This window comes from Lipophrys pholis (assembly GCF_963383615.2).
Source record: "Lipophrys pholis genome assembly, chromosome: 6".
NCBI classification, from domain to species: domain Eukaryota; kingdom Metazoa; phylum Chordata; class Actinopteri; order Blenniiformes; family Blenniidae; genus Lipophrys; species Lipophrys pholis.
Genome location: NC_137629.1, coordinates 17450850 through 17472714, shown reverse-complemented (window position 1 = coordinate 17472714; position 21865 = coordinate 17450850). Strand labels below are relative to the sequence as shown.

The 21865-nt window shown below is 44.0% G+C and overlaps 2 protein-coding genes across 8 annotated transcripts in view; one reads left to right on the top strand and one right to left on the bottom strand.

Moving 5' to 3' along the window:
* Positions 1-959: 959 nt before the first annotated feature.
* LOC308110859 (LON peptidase N-terminal domain and RING finger protein 3-like) lies at positions 960-8174 on the top strand. Its single transcript, XM_080465477.1, has 12 exons — positions 960-1764; positions 4117-4235; positions 4323-4445; positions 4529-4645; positions 4725-4920; positions 4998-5067; positions 5715-5829; positions 5924-6045; positions 6294-6452; positions 6550-6712; positions 6801-6950; positions 7539-8174. Exons 1-12 carry the CDS (start codon positions 1092-1094, stop codon positions 7695-7697), a joined length of 2166 nt encoding a protein of 721 aa, XP_080321603.1. The 5' UTR covers positions 960-1091; the 3' UTR covers positions 7698-8174.
* Positions 8175-18114: 9940 nt separating this feature from the next.
* Positions 18115-21865, bottom strand: part of LOC308110763 (uncharacterized protein) — a 46765-nt gene continuing 43014 nt past the window's right edge. For 6 of the 7 annotated variants that reach the window (XM_080465310.1, XM_080465313.1, XM_080465314.1 and 3 more), the window contains 5 exons: positions 21742-21845; positions 21298-21418; positions 20923-21041; positions 20755-20830; positions 18115-19335 (listed from right to left, as the gene is read on the bottom strand). In XM_080465310.1, the coding sequence (XP_080321436.1) occupies positions 18911-19335; positions 20755-20830; positions 20923-21041; positions 21298-21418; positions 21742-21845 (845 nt within the window). In that variant the 3' untranslated portion in view covers positions 18115-18910. The remainder of the gene's footprint in view (positions 19336-20754; positions 20831-20922; positions 21042-21297; positions 21419-21741; positions 21846-21865) is intronic. The other variant, XM_080465311.1, reaches the window with a different exon arrangement.

Genomic DNA, 21865 nt, shown 5'->3' with positions numbered 1-21865 from the left:
AAGTGAACAAACTTTTGGTGAAACTGCCACAGTGGGTGACCCGACCGGGATTTGTTTACCCTCTGACACCCGGGAGATGTGAGGGGGCGAAGATACGGAGGTGATGAAGACTCCACTCATAACATTCAGTATATTCATTAAACAGAAGATTCTCACAGAGAATAAACATTAGAAACAAATGTCGCTTCAATTAAAGGCTAAAGACAGAAGTTAAAGGAGTCATATTTTACAGCTTTTCAACACTTTTACATGGGTCTTATTGTTCCAAAGACATTGTAGTCAGTGTTTATTGCTTTTCTCTGACTTTCTTTACCGAAGTGACCCTTCGGAGAGGAGCCACAGTATGGGGGCTCGGGGAAGCTGGTGGCGGAGGTCTTGTTCATGGTGCAAATTTTTGGGATATTATTTTCGTAAAGTTACAAATAACATTTATCTTGAAAAAAAAATGATTTGTGTTATAAAGTATTATAAATCTTTGAATAAGATTTTAAACTGTTAACCATGTCTAGCCCCACTAGTATTTTGATCATAGGCACTTTGGTAAAGTTTGTTGTTCCTAGATATATTTATCCTAAAGTTTCAAATAACACTGGATAAAGTGGTGTGTAACTGTGGGTCCTGTGCCCCCTGTGCCAGAGGGCCGGCCCTGCTGCTGACCTGGCTCATAACGCATATTACACAGTTGATCAGCCTACTTTCCAGCAATGGAGGTCACAGTCCGGCCTGAGAGACACATCTCAGAGTGAGTCATGGTTCCAGTTTGTGTAAGTGTGAGCTCAGAGCGTGTTTTGTACTGCGGGGTAGACAGACTGCTGCACCCTGGCCCCGACACCGTCACTGTTACATGGCACTTTGTTTTGTAACACTTTCCCGCACTCCGCCAATCACAGCGGCTCTCCGCCCTCACGTGACCACTTTTTACATAACGTTTTTTTTTTCCTCCCCCTGCCCTCCGCCGCGCTCCATTGAGAATAACACCAGCGGAGCGGAGCAGCGCCGGACTCCAGCATGAGAGCGCAGCCGAGCAGGCAGCAACTTGCCGCGGGGAGCAACACTGAGGAGGTCGGCGGCGGATAAGAGGCGCAGGACTCATGGGGACAGAGAGCGAGAGCATGCTGCACCTGGCAGCGGAGGCTTTCCAGGCGAAGAACTTCGACCTGGCGGCGGATATTTACGAGTGCCAGCTGGCGGGTACCGGAGACCCGGAGACCCGGCTGGAGCTCACTGTGAAGCGGGCGGACGCGCTCGCGTTCGGGGGGAATTTTCCCGAAGCTTTCGGCGAGTACCGGAGAGCCTCGGAGATCGAGAGACTGGGACCGTCCCACCTGGATAACCTCGTGGAGTACCTGGCGGGCAGCCTCCGGAGGCAGGGTGGCTCGACGGGGGGCAAGACGGAGGTTGGGAGCCCCGCCGGGGGCACCCCGGGGGACTCCGCGGGCTGCGGGTACGAGGACCTGTTCTCCTGCCGGATCTGTCTGGGCTTCCTGTTCGAGCCCGTCACGCTGCCCTGCGGACACTGCTTCTGCAAGCGGTGCCTGGAGCGGGAGAGCCGCGAGCGGCCGGCGGCGTGCAGGGAGTGCCGGGCCAGCTGCAGGCTACCGGACGTGCCGAGCTACCGGGTGAACGTGGTGCTCAGCAGCCTGCTGGCCAAGTGGTTCCCCGGTCCGCACCGGGCCGGCTGGCTGCGGCGGGAGGGCAACGGGCTGTACGCAGAGAAAAGGATGGAGGCTGCCCTGGAGAAGTACAACCAAGCCATACTGATAGGTAAGACACTCAGTCATTAAAAACGTGTGTGCAACTTTTTTATTTGAGTCATTTTCTGACTTTTCAGTCACTTTGGAGCCGCGCTGGGTGTCAAAGTGTGTCAGCCGGGCTGCAGCTGCACCATGTGTTGGGTAACAGCGTTATGTAGGCTGGGCCACCGGACCAAACATTGCGTAAGCACGTCACCCGCACCCCCCCCTCCGCGCGTGCATTGTATAACGTCACAAATGTGGGTCAAGGGAACTATTGCAGGTCACCGCTAGGCAGAATGTGTGTTTATCAAGGGGAATAAAACGATCAAAACATCATCTGGACACTTGTATTGTCCGGGCTGCACCGCTGGCGGATGTTTTGCAAGTCACTTTATAGGCCGGTTGTATAAGTAATTATTTTTTTCACTTGCTCTACTGACTGTTGACTGACATTTTGTAAATAGAGTGCCACAGTTCCCTCTCACCTACTGAGCGTTTGACAGCTGATGGAGTTATCACAGGCTATTCTCAGTCCAGCCCTTAAAGGAAATCAGAGTTTTCAAAACTTCCACTTGGCAGAAAGGATTTCTTTGATCTCAACTAACTATACTTCATTCACATGTCAAGGGCCTTGCTTAAGGAGCCGCTGTGGGAATCAAACCTGTGAACTTATAACTGCAGTCCATTTCTCCCACCACTAGGCCACCACTGACTAGTTAACTAACTAGCAAGTTAACAAGTATTCTAATGCTGGAGGCACAGCCTGGCTTTACTTCCCATCTTCTCTGGAAGAATTAGTTTACGATGGATCACAACATCCAGGCTTGGAATCGAACCCGGAATTTGTTTCAGTGAGCCAAGGGTGCTTGCCACTATTCCACCGTGCTCCACCAGGAGAGCATTTATTGTAAGGCCATGGAGGAGCTGGGGATGGTTGTTCAGTTGTGATGCAGAGATCCAGTAAATGTCTTGCTGCCCTACTTCTCATTATATCTCATTGAATCATGTTTTTGCCTTTAAAAAGTCTCCTAGTATCTGTCATCCTGCATCCTCGGTTTAAAAAAAAAAAAAGCCTTAACCTTCACTGTAATCTACAAAATCAGTTAAAGTAGTGCAGTAAGAGCAGGGAGCTGGATGTAGATTGGGTTTTGGCTCCGGGTGGTGTTGAATCTCATCTCGGGGAAATCACAAGCCTCTCAGGAGGTAGAATTAGCACCGTTTTGTGTGTGGAGACAATTCTGATCGGTGTTCTTTAATGTTCGACTTACACAGAAAGTCACTGCATTAGCGTTTTTACACATGTGATCCCCCCCCCCCTTCGTCACCCCTCCGGGCTCCTCTTCCTCCTCTCCTCCCCGTCACTGATTAACACCTGTGTGTCCGTCCAGGGGCTGCTACATTTGCATAAGTTTCTATAGTTACGAAACCTTGAATGTGGGTGACCTTGATAGTGCTGCATGGTTTTGTAAGGCTGCACATTTTTTCATAACGTGTTTTGTAATGGAGACGGCGATCCCCTGCACACAATTCCTCCGCTTTACAACTTGCTGCCTCACTTTAGCAATAAAATCTGCTTTTTAAGATGGAAAAAAAAAAACCAGTAGAGACTTGAAGAGTAATCTGATTGAAAGGGGAGTTGTTTCTTTAAGCATTATGTTTAAGATGTGCTGTTTTCAGACGTTATCTGGTGTATTGATTCAGTTTGACCTCTTTATGTAGTTAATATGTGTAGATTTGGGACAGTTTCACCACAGCTGCCATTTTAACGGCTTCAAAATGGACTTTCTTCTTTTTTGGAGATGTTTTAGACTTAATCATTAATGGATAAATATACCATTGTCTTTTCTGTGTTTTCAGTTTAACAGTTATTCTTGTTGTTTATTGAACAATAAATAACTAATTTGAACTAGAAAGCAACAGACAATAGGTTCATTGTTAACAACTTAAAAACTAGTGCAGCACAATATACTTCAATCTTATCGAGAATATCAACCATTGCAATATTTATCTTGTGATTTTTGATAATATCATCACACGTTAACTTTAATGTCGTGTTGCCTAATGAATATATTGAAACCTTTTAGCTTGCACGGATAAAAAGATGTTCATATATAAAATAGAAAAGGGTTATTGTCTTCATACTTGGGATCTTTCTAAGAGTCACTGAAATTATATTTAAAAAAAAATAAGTGATTTCCTACCCGAGTTTATCTAATAAAAAAAGACTTTAGACCCCTTTAATGGTCACTGATTTGCATAGTTATTACAGTGAAGCCAAATAACGGTGGAATCTCCACTCAACTAAACTTTCAAAAAGTAAAATGTTCGTAAGGAACTAGCTCTGTGTAGCTCACTCCCTGCCTGCTCTTGTCCTCCTCAGCACCCATGGACCACATCTTGTTCAGTAACCGCTCCCAGATCCACTCCAGCCTGAAACATTACGAGAAGGCCCTGAGAGACGCCGAGGTGGCCTGCAGACTGATGCCTCATTGGTCAAAGGTACGTAGCGAATCAACAGCTGATGAATGCATGCGGGAATCTCCCGGTTGAGAGAAGCTGAGTGAGACGTGTCCGGTCTGTCTGCAGGGTCACGTTCGTAAGGCTCAGGCCCTGGTGTCGCTGGGCCGGACGGAGGAGGCTCTGAGGGAGTACCTGCACTGTCTCTCCATAGAGCCGGACTGTCGACTGGCCAAAGCCGAGGCTCACAAGGTAAAAGTGATCCTCAAAAGAAATCCTCACACTCCTGACGTCAGGATTCCTGTGATTAAACAACTGGGTGTTGTTTCCTACAGCTCCTCAGTGACCTCCTGGCTCCAGTCACGGACCAGGTCCCTGGACACTTCTCCGACTGCTCCAGTATTCTGTCTTCCAGAGCACACGTCAAAAACGGCATCTGCGCTCCTCTCCAGGTAAGACCGTCTCCTCATCGAGAGAATGTTTCATCACCGCCTGGAGGTCTGCCTCACTCCTCTATGTTTGCTCCCTCAGAGCCTCGCTCAAGGCACCATAGAGTTCAGTCTGGCCTTCGCGTTCTCTGCACCCGAGAGGTCAGAGGTCAAAGGGCGGGTGAGGGCAGAGGCGGACCGGCTGGAGCACGGCATCCTCCTCAAACGGAAACGGAGGAACACAGAGGAGCAGCAGGACCAACAGGAGAGGAATCACATCCACAAGAGATCCAAGTGTGGTGAGTTTCCACCGCAGATTCTGTCTGCTCAGGAAGCACCAGTGTGTTACTGACCGTCTGATATCCTCCGTGTTCAGAGTCGACGAGGTGTTCACTGGAGAGAGACCATCTGGACCCTACAGACCTGGAGTGTTCTCTGTGTATGAGGTGAGTGTTTACACCCCGACAGCTCAAGACCACGCCATGAAAAACACTTTTCCTCGCATTCGAGGAGCGAGGAGTTTAACTACAGGTCTGAGTTAATACTTGGAAAGTAGAGTTCAGGCTGTGAAAGTTCGGCTTTCATCAGATTGTCACGGAATTCCTGTTATCGGCTTTGTGAACAACCGCAACTGGAACGAGGCCGTGTCAAATTACAAGCATTTAGTTTGAAGAGAAGCATGTCACCAGCTGAGCAAATTAAAAAAAAAACATTTCAGGCTATTGACGCGACAGCGATCGACTGGAAACATAGTTTTTCTGTTTTCTTTTCAGAAAAGTTTCACATTCAGACGGAAGCGTTTCAATCGTAGTCAGGCCACTAGTAGGTGCTGTGTGCACAGAGAACCATTCAAATCCCTTTTGAATTATCTTTCTTCTTAATCTAAGTTCATTCAATCTGCTGCATGTAAAACTCCATTCTAGAAAAATGTTTATTCAATCTCAAAGTCATGAAAGCCGCTTTAGTGGAGCAGCAGGACATGACGGAGAAAGGAGAACGACTCCACTAAATGGATTAATAAGGAGGCAGTACAAATAAAACGAAGCAGTCGGCTCAGTTTTCACCCTGCGTTTGATGTTTGTCTCCTCTCCAGGCTGTTTTATGAGCCGGTGACCACGCCGTGCGGTCACACCTTCTGTCTTCAGTGTCTGGAGAGATGTCTGGACCACAACCCCAAGTGTCCACTCTGTAAAGAGGAGCTGTCCGAGGTACATTCAACTGTTACAACCGAGGCTGGAAGCCAAGTTCATGACTGGTGACGGTGAAGATAACCTGTGTCTGTGTGTGTGTGTGTGTGTTTAGTATCTGGTGCAGAGGCAGTACTGTAAGACGGTGTTAATGGAGAAGCTGATATCCAGGTATCTTCCCTCGGAGCTCATGGAAAGACAGAAGATCCACCAGGACGAGATGGCGGAGCTCTCAAAGTAAGTTTGCCTTCTTGGTTTTGACCCACTGACCCGCGGCTGAGTGCACACTCGTGTGACACACTGACCTCACTCGGCGTGCGTCACGTTTAGTGTCGAGTGTCACTTTGCAGGCAGACACAAGCTCGCCTTCGGGTCTCAGATAAATTGCCGCTCTTAAACCGGAGCAGGGCTGAGCCGCAGGCCCAGGAGGTATTTGTGTCCTTATTTTGACACGAGGATTTTCTTTCTTTCTTCTTTCTCTGCAGTCTTAACAAGAATGTGCCTATATTCGTGTGCACCATGGCCTTCCCCACTGTGCCGTGCCCTCTCCATATCTTCGAGCCGTGCTACAGGCTGATGATCCGCCGCTGCATGGAGACGGGGACCAAGTGCTTCGGCATGTGTCTGGGAGACGACCTCAAAGGGTGAGCGTCCAATCGGGTGTTTGTGTTTCTCATCCCACTCTGGCTCTTCGAATCCAGGAAACTGAACCTGTTTTTTTTTGTTTTTTTCCCACTCTAGGTTTGCCGACTACGGGTGTCTGTTGGAGATCCGCGACGTCAAGTTCTTCTCGGACGGCCGCTCGGTGGTGGACACCATCGGCAGGCGGAGGTTCAAAGTGGTCCATCACAGCGAGAGGGACGGATACAACACGGCCGACATCGAGTACCTGGAGGACGTGAAGGTACGAAGTCAAAAGTCACAGAGTGGAAGAAGAATGATGTGAGAGCTGAAGCTTGACTCTCTGTGTATGTGTGTGTGTGTGCGTGCAGGTGGAAGGAGCAGCAGAGCGTGAGCTGCAGTCTCTACATGACACCGTCTACGACCAGGCTCTGGTTTGGGTCAATTCTCTGAAGGCTGAGCAGAAGGAACGCATCGAAGGACACTTTGGACCAATGCCTGAGAAAGAATTTGAACTTCAGGTATGTACACACACACACACACACACACACACACACTTGAGCTATTGTGGGTGAATTAATAGAAGTTTCCTTTCATTACTGTTGCTGAAGTATTACTGTTGCATCATCATCATCATCAGTTGGGTCAAACTAAGTTGTCTCATGACGCTTTAATAGATTGACCGTCAACAACATCTGATATAAAACATTAATAGGTATTCGGTAGTACCTAAGTCTAAACTTCATCCTACTCCTTTTAGAAACACGTGGAGAAACCAAATGATTTTTGTGTTTCTGCCTTTTCTTTTTTTCTGTGATTCACGTGTAAAGAATAAATGAGTAAATGTAAATCTGTGTAATTTAACTTGAACACACAGTGCATGGAAACATAATTTAATGGACTTCAGTCGGTCTATTTGTATGTTGTCCAGAGTTATATCGCCTTAAAGATAGATTCTCCATATATGGAGCAGACTTCATTTATTATTATTTATTCTGAGTCGACATCAGAGTTTTAAATAATGTAGCTTCATCACATGTGCATCCATCACAACGTATATAAAGTGGAATTCACATCACTTCACCTTTTGTCTTCTCTTCCTCTGCCAGGCCAGTCCCAACGGCCCGTCATGGTGCTGGTGGCTCCTCGCCGTTCTTCCACTGGAGGGCCGAGCCCAGCTCCCCTTCCTGGCCCTCACCTCCCTGAAGGACCGTCTCGGCGGCATCCGCAAAGTGCTGCTCTTCATGGCGCACAGTAGACATCGGTGACGAGGCGTGCGTGTCCCCCTCCCTCCCCCCGATCGCAGCAGTAGACCTGCTGCTCTGCGGCGCACAAAGACATTCTTGTAGCACGGATGTTTTTCATCCACACACCTCAAACAGGAACTGGAACTCATGAGCAGACCGTTGATTTCACCGCATCGACCCGCTTAGTAAACGTTTCAAACAAGTCAAGTCTTCATCTGTCCAGCTTCCACTGTTCTCTGCTCTTCTTCCTGCACGTGGCAGCCTGACCCGAGTTTTAAAACTACGTTCAAAAAAAGACGCACTACCTTCAAAGACGAGACGTCTTTAGATGCACGTAGCAAACCTGCACTCAGTCCAGACGAGTGAATCATATTAGTAATTTAAAAAAAAAAAGGACTCCATAAGCGCTGAATGAAACTGTTTTCCAGATAAAAGTGTTTTTTCTCTGGATCGGTGCTTTTCAAAATGTAGGGAGCTTTCAAAAAAACCCCAGACAGGGTGAGGGGAACACCTTTTCCCAGCTCCATTTGCCAATTAAAATCACCATAAAAAGAGATAAAACTATCAAATTATCCTCCCACACTTTGAAAACTGCTGCTCCCAACTGTATCCTGCAATAATTATTTCTATTGGATATTCTGTCTTCCTTCTTTCCTCCTCGTATTTCCCCTGAAAGACAATGGACCGAACCTCCTCATTTGAAGCTCCTGTTCATGTGTTGTTGTTTTGTTTTTTTCCATCTGATTTCTACATTTTTTAAAAAATGTTTTTGAACCTTTTTTTTTTCTCCTCCTTTTTATTTATTTTGTCATTATTTATGCATGCAGTGATATTGTTTACATTTCAGAGAGAGAGAGAGAGATACTGAGCTGCTTCCAAAGGCTTCTTGTGTTTTTACTCACAGTGAGAGTTCACACACAGACAAACACGCACATGAAGAACAATACTGCAGATTTCCATCCAATGGCGTCTATTCTCAGGCTCCGTTTGCACAACGTTTGCGCGTGGAAACGCGGAACTTTCGCTGCCTTTTGGGCGTCCGCTGAAAACGCAACTTTTTGAAAACCGCTTCCAAGATGGAACTTTTTTCGAAAATGCTCTGTCATGACTCCCAGTCCGTCTTCTGGGAGTCATGACACATGATTATAGTGTAATATTCTCTGCACGCCTGTGTTGGTTTCACTGCAAAAAAAAATAAACGGCACCCACCGGTGGCCCAACATGAAACCGACATTTTCAGCATTTCTGTTGTTTCCATTCGTTTTCAAAATGTTGCCGTGTAAGCAAAAATCTTTTCTGAAACGAAAACGTTTTCACTTGAAGCGTTGCCGTGAATACGGAGCCTCAGACTACCGCTGCCCCAAATCGAGGATTTTATTGGGTGTAATCGGTGCAGTGTTGACTCAAAACATGTTGGGAGAGAAGAGAAATAAGTGTTAAGTTTTTTTTTTGCTTGTAAGATTTGTTAAAAAAATCTACAAATTTCACATTTCCTCACTTTTTTTTTTTTTTGCGGTGTTATCTTTCATAGACAAGGCCAGTGCCTTCTCTCCACGAACAGTGTGGACGCTCGTTTCCCTTCTCATTCAATGATTTCAAAACACGAGAACCCCATGTTGAGGATGGTTGTTGGAGAAAATAATAACACGAGGCCTTGATGTCTGACATGACTGTTTTTATATGGAGAAAGCTCATTTAAAACAAAAAAAAAACAAAACAAGATTGTTGAGCTTTGCATTGGAAAAAGGTTTTGTTTTCTGAAGATGTTTGATTTTACATGCTTCTACGTCAATCAGGTTCTTTGTATGTTCTGACGTTCTTCACTCTTTATTCCACGCGTGTTCGCACGGGGAGCGTCCCGATTTTGTTGTGTGAAGGGCCAAAGCTGATGAACGCAGGAACGAAAAAAGTTTGCGGAGTCACGATTTAACTTCCTTCGCCTCAGTCAGAGCGCTGCAATACGACGTGGAGCCAATCAGCAATACTACCTAATGTGACGTTACTCTGGCTGAGTCCTGAACGTTTGGCTCGCATTACGCTGTCCAGCGACTCATGAATAGCAAAGGGAATAGCCGTGTGTCCAACATAACCGCGCATCCACTGTAATGACATATCACATGTACAGTATGTTACTTTTTCCCGGATATTCATGAGAAAGAGTCTTTCCAGATTTGTCAACCAAAGGGGGGGGAATCAGTCTGAAATAAAAAATCGTAGATCCGTAATGAGCCAGTAATCTTATCGTGTTCCGTCAGCAGTTTGTTTACAGCTGTGCCTTAAGTTCCACTTCTTCCATTTTCACCTAGATCGCAGTGAAAACCTCCGGACTGTTGCCTGACGTTGTTTTTTTTTATAACTTTTGTCCTGATCCGGATCGCGTCACTTGGCAGCATCGCTCACATTAGCGACATCGCTTAAATTTCCGCCGTCCGCTTTAATGTGAGTCTTCAAGGGTAACACCAGTTTACTTACTCTAGAAATAACTAGGATTTATGTTGTTTATATTAGTTAAAGTCTACAGTAAAAAATAAATAAAAAAGAGCAGCTACTTTGTTGAGCTATTTTAAAAAGTTTGGGGGATATATCTTGTTATCTTGTTCTTGCCAGGAGGTACGTTGGTCTTGTTTTCTCTTTTAAATTGATTTTTAACTTGGAAAACTGAGGAAAACAACCTGAACACTAAAACAAATTTTCTTTTCATTTGAATGTTTGATGGCTATAAACAATAGCTTTGTAAGCCTTGTAACTTAAGAATTTGAAAACTGTGGTAGCGATGCCAAATTCTCATAAAATGCTCATTTTAATTTAGAGTGGTACACGTTCCTTTTACGCACAATATTTTTATGTACATTGCTTTAGAATTTCTAATGTCTTGCCCAGTAATCATTTAAATTTGCTTTTACTTCTCTCACCTATCCTGGCAAGAAAAGCAGATAAATAACCCCCAAATAACAAAGTATGTCTCATCCATGCTGTCGGGAAACGATTTCATGAAACAACCTATACATATATTTAATATCGGGTGTTGTTCTATACAAAGCTGATCTCTGAGCGAACACCTTAGACCTCCGACTACGCAGGGCTTAGTTTTTCTCTCACACACTGACAAACATGTTACTAACAGTGATTACAGCGACTCCTCCGTTTGCTCATTTTGTGCTATTTAAATGTGTAGAAACGTTTTTGTTGTTGCCATTTTTGAGATTCTTTTATCTCCACGGATTATCAGAGGTTATTTCACATTAAAGGCGCTATAAGCTATGATCCAGTCCAGATGTGAATGCAGTGGCATTTCTTTCAGTGTCGTATGTTGAATTCTCAAAGGTTGAGACCAGTGTAAGAAAATATCATTTGTAGCACTTCAATCTAACTGTGATCCCGCTGACAAACTCTGAACATTTCCTTAATCCTGCCCTAAACTGAGCATCCCGCTTCACCACTTCCTGTTTGTTCAAAGGCGATAAAACAGAAGAAACTGGATGTTATGGATCTCTGGTCATCCAGCTATGCAATAACAATAAGACGAGCACTTAAAGCGCACTGACGTCTCAACCTTTCAGAATTCAACCATATTAAAGGGAGTCTGCACACTTCCAAGGAAAAGCTTCCTGATTGTGTTTTTTCCTACTATTGTTGTTTCATCTGTGTACGTACGTGTCATTTCAAGGGTATAAGCAATGTCTGTCATTGTCGTCCTACCACTGCCAAGAAAATCACAAATTTGAGTCGCTCTCCATTAGATTTCTGGAGAAGGAAAAAGAAATACTCTGATTAAACCTTTAGTTTCTCTTATCCCACTAAATTAGAAGTTCTATCACTTTTGAAAATCATGTTCCTGATCTGTTATGTTTTCCAAACCTCTGATATTCTTGCTAATCCGGAAGGAAATTCTATAAAAGACTTTCATTCAGCCACTGTATGATCCTCCTTGAACTCAAACTTCTCACCATGCGTCCGGGGGGATTTGCACAAGAAGAATGTATGTGTGTTGTGAAATCTCATGTTGTTTTTTTTGTTAACATCTGTTTTTTTTAATTAGTAAAACTTTAGTATACTGAATAAATGGAGTGGACGTGAAGCTGCCGGCTCCTTTGTCTGCCTTCTTCAGGGTCGGCTGTGTTTCCTGGAAAACAGCGGTTCACATTACTGGTTACATGACGGAGTTCAGACTCAATAATTCACTAGACGATTCACCATCTTTATCTCAACACACTGCTTTCACAAGACTCGACCACGAGTGCTCAGTTTCTAATAAAAGTTGTTTTTCACTCGATTTCTAAACTCCAGTTTGGGATTTTCATGCAGGGAACAGTTATCTGAGTAAAAACTCAAATTGAATTGAATTGAATTGAAACAAATGGCTTTATTGTCCTCATACATGGGGGCATGAAAAAAAATAAAAATTTAATAGCTACCACTGAATGTGCATTGATAAAGTAGATTTAAAAACAATGAATAATAAAGATGTATGTACATATAAAGCAAAACTATATTAAAAATTACAACACATGCAGTAAGAGGCAAGATATACAGTACAATGTGTGAGGTAAAGAAATCTAATTAAAACCAATAGAATACAATAAATAGGGGCAGGAGATTGCACATAAGCAGCATTAAAACCATTAAAAGTGACACTCTGCTATTTAAAGTTCAGGGTTCTCAGCAAGTTTGTCATGCACCTTAAGGATCTCCACCTTCAATGTGTAACATTTAGGAAACAAACATCAATTTGTCATCAGTCCTGAGAAGAGACAGTATTTCTAAGAAGTTTCGAGTTTGAGAGTGATGAATGGAAGTGTGCAAAAGTTTTGTTTTGATGTATTTATAGAAAACGTTATGAACATTCAGCAACAAATCCATCGCTGCTTTTAAAGACGGCATCGCAATAGAAATAACAGTATCATCAGCATACAGACATACCTCAGCTGAATCCCAGCAGGATTTTCTTTTTTTCAATTGTTAGTTGACACCATAGAAGATGATTTTGTTTGTATAACCAATCTTTGTAACACTCTGGATGTTCAGTGTGTGTTTGTGTTTCTAGAGAAGCAGTGAATAAGAACATCCAAATGTATTTGCAGGTATGATCGAGTGAAACATACTCTTGACCATAAGAGTGCATGGTGGTGAGGAATCACCAAAAGTGACTTTTTTTTTTTTTTTTACACAAAGTTAACTGAAAGTATTAATGTTTAACACAATACATCTGGACTAAATGGCACAGTCTCTCACTGTGGGACTGAGAGTTGGAGATTTGTGATAAACAAGACAGAATTAACAAGCCCAACAAGAAGCCAAGAAAAGACTGTGAAACAGAGAAAAGAAGTTAATGACGCAGAGGGAGGGAATGTGTGAGTCTGGACTAGGTTACAGCTTTTCTTTTTTTTAGAAAATAATGACATGCCTTCACTTGTTGGAGCCGTGCAGAATAAACACAGAGGTTGTTGAGCTGAGACAGAGAGAGAGAGAGGGAAGGTGGGGGGGGGGGGCTTATGTAAGCAGCGAGAATGTAGGTCAGTAGGTCTGAGAGCGAGCAGACAGACTGAAACGGGTAAAGAAACAAATGCAGAGCTCGAACACGTCAGTCTTTCTAATCCCGTGTTGAATCACAATGTAATTACACTGTAAATTAGCAAATGTAGTTCAGTGCAATCACATAACCAGCCACAGAATCTCTAAATATAGACCTGTGGACATTTAGCAGACTGTATCTCTCCTGAAGCCTGCTGCCCAGAACAACAGCAACTTTCAATCCTGCAAGTTGTTTCAAAATGAATAATTGATGACCGCCAAAAACTTCTTAGAAAACTATTTCACCCCCTCCAGGAACTTGATTATTAAGGTTTGTTAAAGTTGTTCACGTTTTCCAACAGTGACTAAAGGGGGAGGAGATAAAAAAAAACTGGCTTGGATTTCAGCTCAGTCTCTGTTTACAACAATCGACTGGAAGCTGCTTAGTTTTTACGTTTCTATTCCACAAAAAGAAACACCGGTAAATCTGAAAATGCTGGAGTTTGCATGTCAGGTCAGGAGTTTTTTTTAAATAAACGGCACGCTGTTAACATGCAAGCTCCTAAACTATTTTTCCTCATTGTATGGATCCAGTCAGTATCTGCTGTACGTTTAGTAAATGTCAGTGAATGTAAACTGCTGTGAAACTCAAAAGAGTGAGCAGCACCACCCACCATTCTTGTTGATCTACTCACACATGCTACATATAAAATGACTGACTGCACTGAGAGTGTACCTTCAGCTGTGTGTAGTACTAGATTGTTAAACGCAGCCTCTCTGCAACAGAGGTCATACCTCGAACTGTTGCATTTTCCCAATTAGCATTAGTTTTTGTTAGTTATCGGGGCAAAACAGAGCCGCTCCACCCTCTTACACAACACTCGTCCTGGTGGCTTGTGTTATTTCAGTTCATGCAGTTTAACTACTTGAGGCTCTTTAGCCCCTCTTCACCCTTCCCTTAAGCTTTCACAAAAATATACATGTTAACAACCATTTGTATTTTTTTGTTTCGCACTCCAGACTATCTTTCAATGAGACTCTTATCTCAGACGCCAAGGTAACAAGTGTGACGTTTTAATGCTTCAATAGTTTCCACATGCACCTCTTGGCAAGGTCACTGTGATTAAATCCAAAGAGGGGAAACTTTCAGAAAAAAAGAGTTTTCAGTCAATGTGGACACACGGGTTCATCTGTATCTTTGATATGATGAGAAAAAACAACAGCAAAGTTATGTTGAAAGCTCGGGTACTACGACTATTACTATTACTATTACTATTACTACTGCTAAAAGCCAGAAAAAAGGTCAAACATGTAGATCAGCTAGAAAAGTGTCAAATACTCTAAATGGCTAAGACAGCAGCATCTCTGCAGGAAGGCGAAGACCAGGAGCTTTAAAGCTTTTTCACTGGTTATGAAGACAAGCTCAGAGATTGAACTCCAGGTTGTGTAATGTCCAGTTAATACCACAGTCGGTCGCTTCAGTCAGGGCTCACCGGTGTCATGGTTCTGGCTTCCATGTTCATGTTTTTCTACATGCTCTCTCTGTTTAATGTTGTGGAGCCATAGTTAACCTTAACGACATGCTAGGAGCCGTTGGCAAACCTGGTCCAGTGCCCATGGTCAGGGAGCTTTAAACCACGGGTGTCCAAACTCTGTCCTGGAGGGCCGGCGTCCTGCAGGGTTCAGCTCTCTCCCAGTTGCATCACCCCTGATTGCGATGAAGGGCTCCTTATTGGGCTTTTTCACAACCTTGGTGATGACATCATCATTAGATTCAGGTAAGCTGAAGCAGGGAGAGAGCTAAAACATGCAGGACGCCGGGCCTCTAGGACACGAGCTGGACACCCCTGCCTTAAACTGTCAGTGGGACTCAAATCTGCAAACTTCTGCTCACTTCTTTTCATCTTCATCCGCCTTCATCTGGTCCAAGTGAGTCAAGATTAGTCAGCTCACATTTTGCTCACTGATGGCTCCACTGGTCAGCTTTCCCTCCCTGTGTAAACCAGTCAGGGCGGCCATTGTTGTGGCGGCGATCGGGTGGTCGGCTATAATGTCACTGCAAACAATGACTGTTCGAGAAGTCAAACTCGGCCTGGTGCAGGGTCACTCCAGTTCATACTGAGCACTGGCTGGTCTGACTGAACACTTTTAAACTATTAAGTTTGAGCACATGTCAATCTTACTACCTTACTTTGCATGTTCAGACTATCGTTTAGATTTTGGTTGACTCTTTTCAGTCTCACTAACATGTTAGAAGGAGTTTATAGTATATTGTTTTCTGCAGGTATGTGTGTGGTTTTATCACATAAACCAACAACACCCACGAGTGGCCCAACATGAGAACTACAGAATTTTCAGCATCTCTGCCGATTCCCTTTAAACCGACGTCATTTTCAAAACGTTGCGGCATAACCACAACTGAAAAGAAAATGCAAACACAATACATTTTCATTTGTCTGGTACACTAGGCCTTAGTGCGTGTAAAAAGACACATTTCTAGTCTGCCTTTAAATTATGTTTGTGTGAAGAATAACTGAGTTTTTAAGTTAGAGAGAACTTTCTGTGAGATAATGATGGCATATTAAGTATTAAGTCCACACCGACACTCCCTCTCCTCTCCTCTCTTCACCTCACCTCACTACGTCTGATTCCTGCCAACTTGTTTCGTTATATAACCTGTAAATGAGAAGGTCAACACCCAGCAGTCATCGCTATGGATACCTGGCATGGACACAGGTCCACTTTGGAGCCGTGTGTGTGTGTGTGTGTGTGTGTGTGTGTGTGTGTGTGTGTGTGTGTGTGTGTGTGTGTGTGTGTGTGTGTGTGTTAGAAGTAGGCCAGCAGCAGCAGCAATGTTACCTAACTCACCAGAGAAGACATCTGGGGAGTTTGGGGTTGGCCCTCGCGCTCTCATTGCAGCTTCCTGTAAGCGTGTGCACGTCAGGCATCAATCTCACACACACAAGCAAAACACGGGGCCATGACGTGTGAGATGAAACTTTGGTCTCACACACACGAAGAAAAACCTCTTTACACCATTACACGGGTGTTTTTATTAATACATCTGTTAATCACATTCACACACACATTCACACACCAATGGAGGCGGATGCCAGGCAAAACATTCAATCCACTCATTGGGAGAATCTTGGGGTTCAGTGTCTTGCTCAAGAAAGCTTCGACACGTGGACACAGGGAATCAGACCTGCAACCTATCCGATTGAGAGTTGACTACTCTCCCAACCGAGCCACAGCCGCCCAACCCTCATGCTTCACTGTTTCTTCCCGGTAACGTTGCCAGCTCACTCATGTCCTCGCAGTATTTCCAAACTTTTAATTACCCATTTATTTTGTGTGTTTAAACAAAAAAGAAGAAAAAGAAGAATGAAGGGAAAATAGAGTGAAACTATTTTCTCTTGTGAAACTATACTCCCTTTTCCAGTTAATTGGCCAAAATCTCTCTGACCATGAAAGCGAATGGTTTGGGACTTGATAACAGGTTTCATAACCGCCGGGGTTTCGGGATGTTCCCGGATAATGTCTTCTTAGAAATATGAACTCATTTGAACTCACAGACTTAAGCTGCCATTTTTTTTTATGAACGAGTCCACTTGTGATGTGTTTTCAGTTGTTCCTTGTGCCTTCATGCTCTACATGAATAACTTCCTGTTACACGTAAAACTTCAAAGTCCCATCTTTGTTTATCAACAATTTCACATCGGTGTCAGAGGGCCAACAACATTGTATTCAAAGTGTATTTCCAGAAAATTCAGCCTTGGTCCTGAATTTCAGCCAGTCTAAATGTCCCTCTAGTGGCCTGACTCAGGGAGGAGAGAGTTCAGGTGTTTCAGATAAAATGGTTTCCCTGTTAACTAGTGACCCTTTAGGATCTCTTGTTGCTTCTATTAACAGATGTAAAAGAAATCCGTAGCTGTCTCGACGAACGCCGTTTAACAGCATTTACAATGATGCTTCCAAGTGTTGTACCTTCTGTGAGCCTTATTTTGACAATATACTGTTGCTAGCAGCAACGATGGACGATAAAGAAAGTTTGTCACCATTTACCAGGGAAACCTGTTTATTCAAAACACCTGTACAATGCACTAAGGTGGATGTTTATCACTAAAACTCGTTTAAACACTGTCGTTCAGCTTTACCAGTTTGAACCAGAATATGACCCAGAAGAAGAGGATCCTGAAGATGGTAAGTTAAAAAATATTGTGTGTCTTAATAAGTTACTTGGTTTGGTCGCATGATATGTTCGTTACTACCAAGTAACTAACACTAGCTCCTGCTAACTGTAAGTCTAACTATGTCTGGTTTTCATAGTACACTGAATTTATTCTGTTTATCGGTAAGGCAGAGCTCCACAGCCAGAGGGAGTGGTTATTTCCCCACATGATGTCATGAAGGGAAAATCTCAAATCCACCAATATGAGCACATGTTCACTAAAAAGCAGAGCAAGCAAGTGAGCGGGATGACAGACTCTTCAGTTCTGGAGCTTCATACACGGGCTGTACACAGATGTATTACTGTTGGAAAATCATTATAATGTGAATTTTGTATAATATGGGACCTTTAACTAGACCTCAAAATTCCTGCTTTTGTTCATCTGTTATAAGTGAAAAAAAATGTTCACAATATATTATACACTTTTACGCTTTAACGTTTGTGACATAACTAGACTAAATGCTGACTCATCTATGCAGGACCATTGCTCAAAGCTACAATCAAAATATACAGCGATGTTAAATATAAAAACAAGGCAACGGTGTTGTAGTGGTGAGCACTGTCGCCTCACAGGAAGCGGAACGATTTGATTCTGGCTTCATCCAATGTCCAACAAGGACATGCTTTTAATGTGACTCTAAATGGGAACCCGTTGTGAATGTGTGTAATCTCTCTGCAAACAGAGTGAACATAGATTGAAGTGTCTCACACAGACAAATTGTTTCATTTGTTCTTTACTGTACACTGTATGTACAAAGAGAGTCTCAAAAGGCAATACAAAACAAACCAAAAAGCTTTACTTGTGTAGTTACTGTGAGTCAGACAGATTCAAAAGATAAAAAGGGAGCGCGTGTCTTCCTCTGCAATGCTTTTCTTCCAAACTGATTCAGTCTATTTCACAGTCCAAACGCCCCAAAAAAAGCATTAGAAAAAAATAAAGTAAAGAAAAACCAGTGTGACGATTCATCTTACTGATTCCTCACCAGCGTGCAGATTGGAGGGTTCTGGAGGTGCTTGCAGTTAATCTGGAGTTATTAAGTTCCACGTAATAAAAGAGAGAGTTCATATGATTCATAGGAAGAAATTAAAAAATACAATTTGCACAGACTGAAACACACTGGGTGCTCAGACAGCGTCAGAAGAAGATCAGCGTCTTTAAAGCCCCTCAGGAACAATCTGGAGGAAAAACAAGCCAGTTCAGCACATTTTGACCTTGGCAGTCGTCCTAGTTCACATTCGGAGGAATGCGAGTGCATTTTTTCTTTAAAACACATGTAGAGGAAAATAAGCATCAGGGTCATTCCTTCTCCGAACAACCTCTGTTTTCTTCACCTGCTGAAATGTTATCTGGTTGGATAAAATAGTTAAGTGTTTCCTCTCGCTCAGGCATGTTTCCACTTCTGTGGTCCGACCCTGTGTCTAATCAAACGTGGCTGTGCAACATGAAAAACATAGAGAAAAGAGTTCTGAAGCCGTGCGCCCGCTGGTCCGGTCACTGCACGATCTGGGGCATCTCGCTCCAGGCTTTGGCCTTCTTCTTAGCCAGCGCCATCCAGGGGGGCTCGTCCTGGGGCAGAGCGGCAGGGGGCAGGCCCCGCTGGGCGGGGGCGGGTTGCCCCGAAGGCACGGCGGGCTTCTCTGGGGGGGTCCTCGAGGAGAACGGAGGGGACGTGACCGGAGAGGCAGGCTTGAAGAGAGGCGGCGGGCTCGTGCAGGAAGGAGGTTTGAGCGGGACTGGGACCGGAGCAGGGGGGGGCAGGGTCCTCGGGGCTGTAGCAGGGGGCAGATTGGGTTTAAGGGCAACAGGGCAGGGGGGCAGCTGGGGCTTTACAGGCTGTGGGGGCACCGGGGTCGGAGGAGAGAGGGATCTCTTTGCCTCCTTCTCTGCAGACGGCTTCCTGATCTCCATCTGACTCACTGAGGACACACACACACACACACACACACACACACACACACACACACACACACACACACACACACACACACACACACACACACACACACACACACACACACACACACACACACACACACACACACACACACACACACATTCAATGGTTGCATTGGAAATCCAGTTAAATGATGAACAACTGATCAATTAAAAGTCATGAAATAAATTATGTTCAAAATATAAAAAAAAAAACAAAAGTTAAGAATCTGTCTGGACCTTTAAAACAGTACAGATTCCATTTAAAACTTATTTTTTAGGAAGGACTTCTCTTATGAAATGGAAACAGGAAGTCTATTCTGTTAAATAAGCCACCTTGTGCAGCTTCAGGATGGTAATAGAATGCGTCAGTGGATCAGGCAGGGCTGGACCGGGGAAATCGTGCCATAATAACCTCTAAAGTTAAAGTTTTTCTTTGTTGTAGGGCAGAGTATACCTGATGAAAATGTCTATATTTTCAGTAAACCAAACAATTACTATAGAAAATGACAATCTCATCATAAAGTCCAATTTGAATGAAACCCGGTCTGGAGCCTCTTGTGGGCCGGTTTTGGCCCTTGGACCTTAAGTTTGACACCCGTAGTTTAGACTGAGCTGCAAGAAAATGCACATTATGTACATGAGAAGTTACACCCTCAGTATTACTACTAAGTCTTATTGTAGTTTTTCCAACACAATGATTACATTTATGTACGTTCTGGGACACAAATGTGGTTAACTTTCAATTTTGTTCCATGAGATTGAACACAAATCACATACTTGTATTATACGCTAAATTTATTCTGCTTTCACTTGTGTGGTCTGTGCTCGATCCTTTAAGATATCCAACTGTGGAACTGAAAATGTGAGATCTGGGCATGAAGCCAGTGGATCAGCTCTCTGGATCATCACTTTGTTGTTTTCTGTCTCTACTATAATTCTCTCCTCTTGTTATCCTCTAAGCTCAACCTGCAGAGGAGAATAATGAGTCCACAAAGGAACTCTTTAGTTTGCTTGTCCTGGTGGGGTTTTCTCCATATTCTATCTGAATGTAAAGTGCCAGGAATCTGTTAAATTGTAACCGGAGCCTCATCAATGATCTCAATAGAGCTGCAGGAGCGACGTTTGGCCAGAAGAGGGCAGCATTGCACCAGTCAAACATTAACAAGAGACAAGCGCACAAACTGGAGTCTTCGAAGGAAATAATCCTGTTTAATTGTTGTTGTGCTGCATGTGTGTATTCGGATATACTTGTGTGTGAGTGTTTGTGTGTGTGTGTGTGTGTGTGTGTGTGTGTGTGTGTGTGTGTGTGTGTGTGTGTGTGTGTGTGTGTGTGTGTGTGTGTGTGTGTGTGTGTGTGTGTGTGTGTGTGTGTGTGTGTGTGTGTGTGTGTGTGTGTGTACCTGTTTTTACACTGTGCTCCCTGCTTGCAGCTGAGCTGACGTACGTTGGCAGTGAGGATTTCCTCTCTTGTTCCTCCTCATGACGAAGAGCAACAGAAGAGTGAGTCAGTGATAATTTTATCCTTATTATAACCATAAAAATCACATTACACACACACACACACACACCTTTTTAACAGTGATCTCCTCCAGTGAGTTCTCCTTGTAAATCTTCTGTTTCTGTTTGGCCATAGAGATCCAGCTGGGAGAATCAGACACAGCAGAGACGCTGCGCCCCGCCGCCGGGTCTGTAACACACACACACACACACACACACACACACACACACACACACACACACACACACACACACACACACACACACACACACACACACACACACACACACACACACACACACACACACACACACACACACACACACACACACACACACACACACACACACAAGCTTACATTATCAGCTGAGTGTGTGTGAGGCCTTTCTCCCTTTATCTCACCAGCTTTTAAACCGTTACATCCATCCTCGGTAGATGAACTGACCTGAGACGCGCTTCAGTTTGGACAAACTGTCTCCGTGGACGTCTGGCTTCCTGGGCAGGGCGGGTTTGCTGCTGATGGGCTGACTCAGGGGGTTAGGGTTGGGGGGCAACTCGGCTAGAGGCTGAATGATAGAAAAAAAAAAAAGAGGAGAAAATCAGAGAGTAAATAAAACTAGAGCAGGACCTTTATTTTCTCACTGATCTTCCTCGGCACAATCTGTCAGTAGCATTAGCAAGTATCCACATGACCTTAGTAAATAAATACCAGCTGATCCTATGAATAAACAGTTGATCTCAGCTGATCTGTTGCTCCTTCTTCTCATGATCAGCTCAGAAATTTGTCTTTTCAAGAAGCACTGACGTCCAGATTACAGATCATCGTCCTCCACTAACATCCAGATTACAGAGCATCTTCCTCATACTGAGTAATGTACTGTATCTTCACCTCCATGTTTTCCTCCTCGGAGCTGAAGCGGAGCAGCCCTGACGTCTTCCTCAGACGAACTCCAAAGGGATTATCGGGGCTCCCCTCCTTGACGATAGAGCTCTCTGCAGCAGGACGGAGGTCA

Excerpts from the sequence above, each read along its gene's own strand:
- LOC308110859 (XM_080465477.1), top strand. The coding sequence starts at position 1,092 with ATGGGGACAGAGAGCGAGAGCATGCTGCACCTGGCAGCGGAGGCTTTC. Across the intron at positions 4,236-4,322 it reads TGATGCCTCATTGGTCAAAG|GGTCACGTTCGTAAGGCTCA; the intron begins GTACGTAGCGAA and ends GTCTGTCTGCAG. Across the intron at positions 6,951-7,538 it reads AGAAAGAATTTGAACTTCAG|GCCAGTCCCAACGGCCCGTC; the intron begins GTATGTACACAC and ends TTCCTCTGCCAG.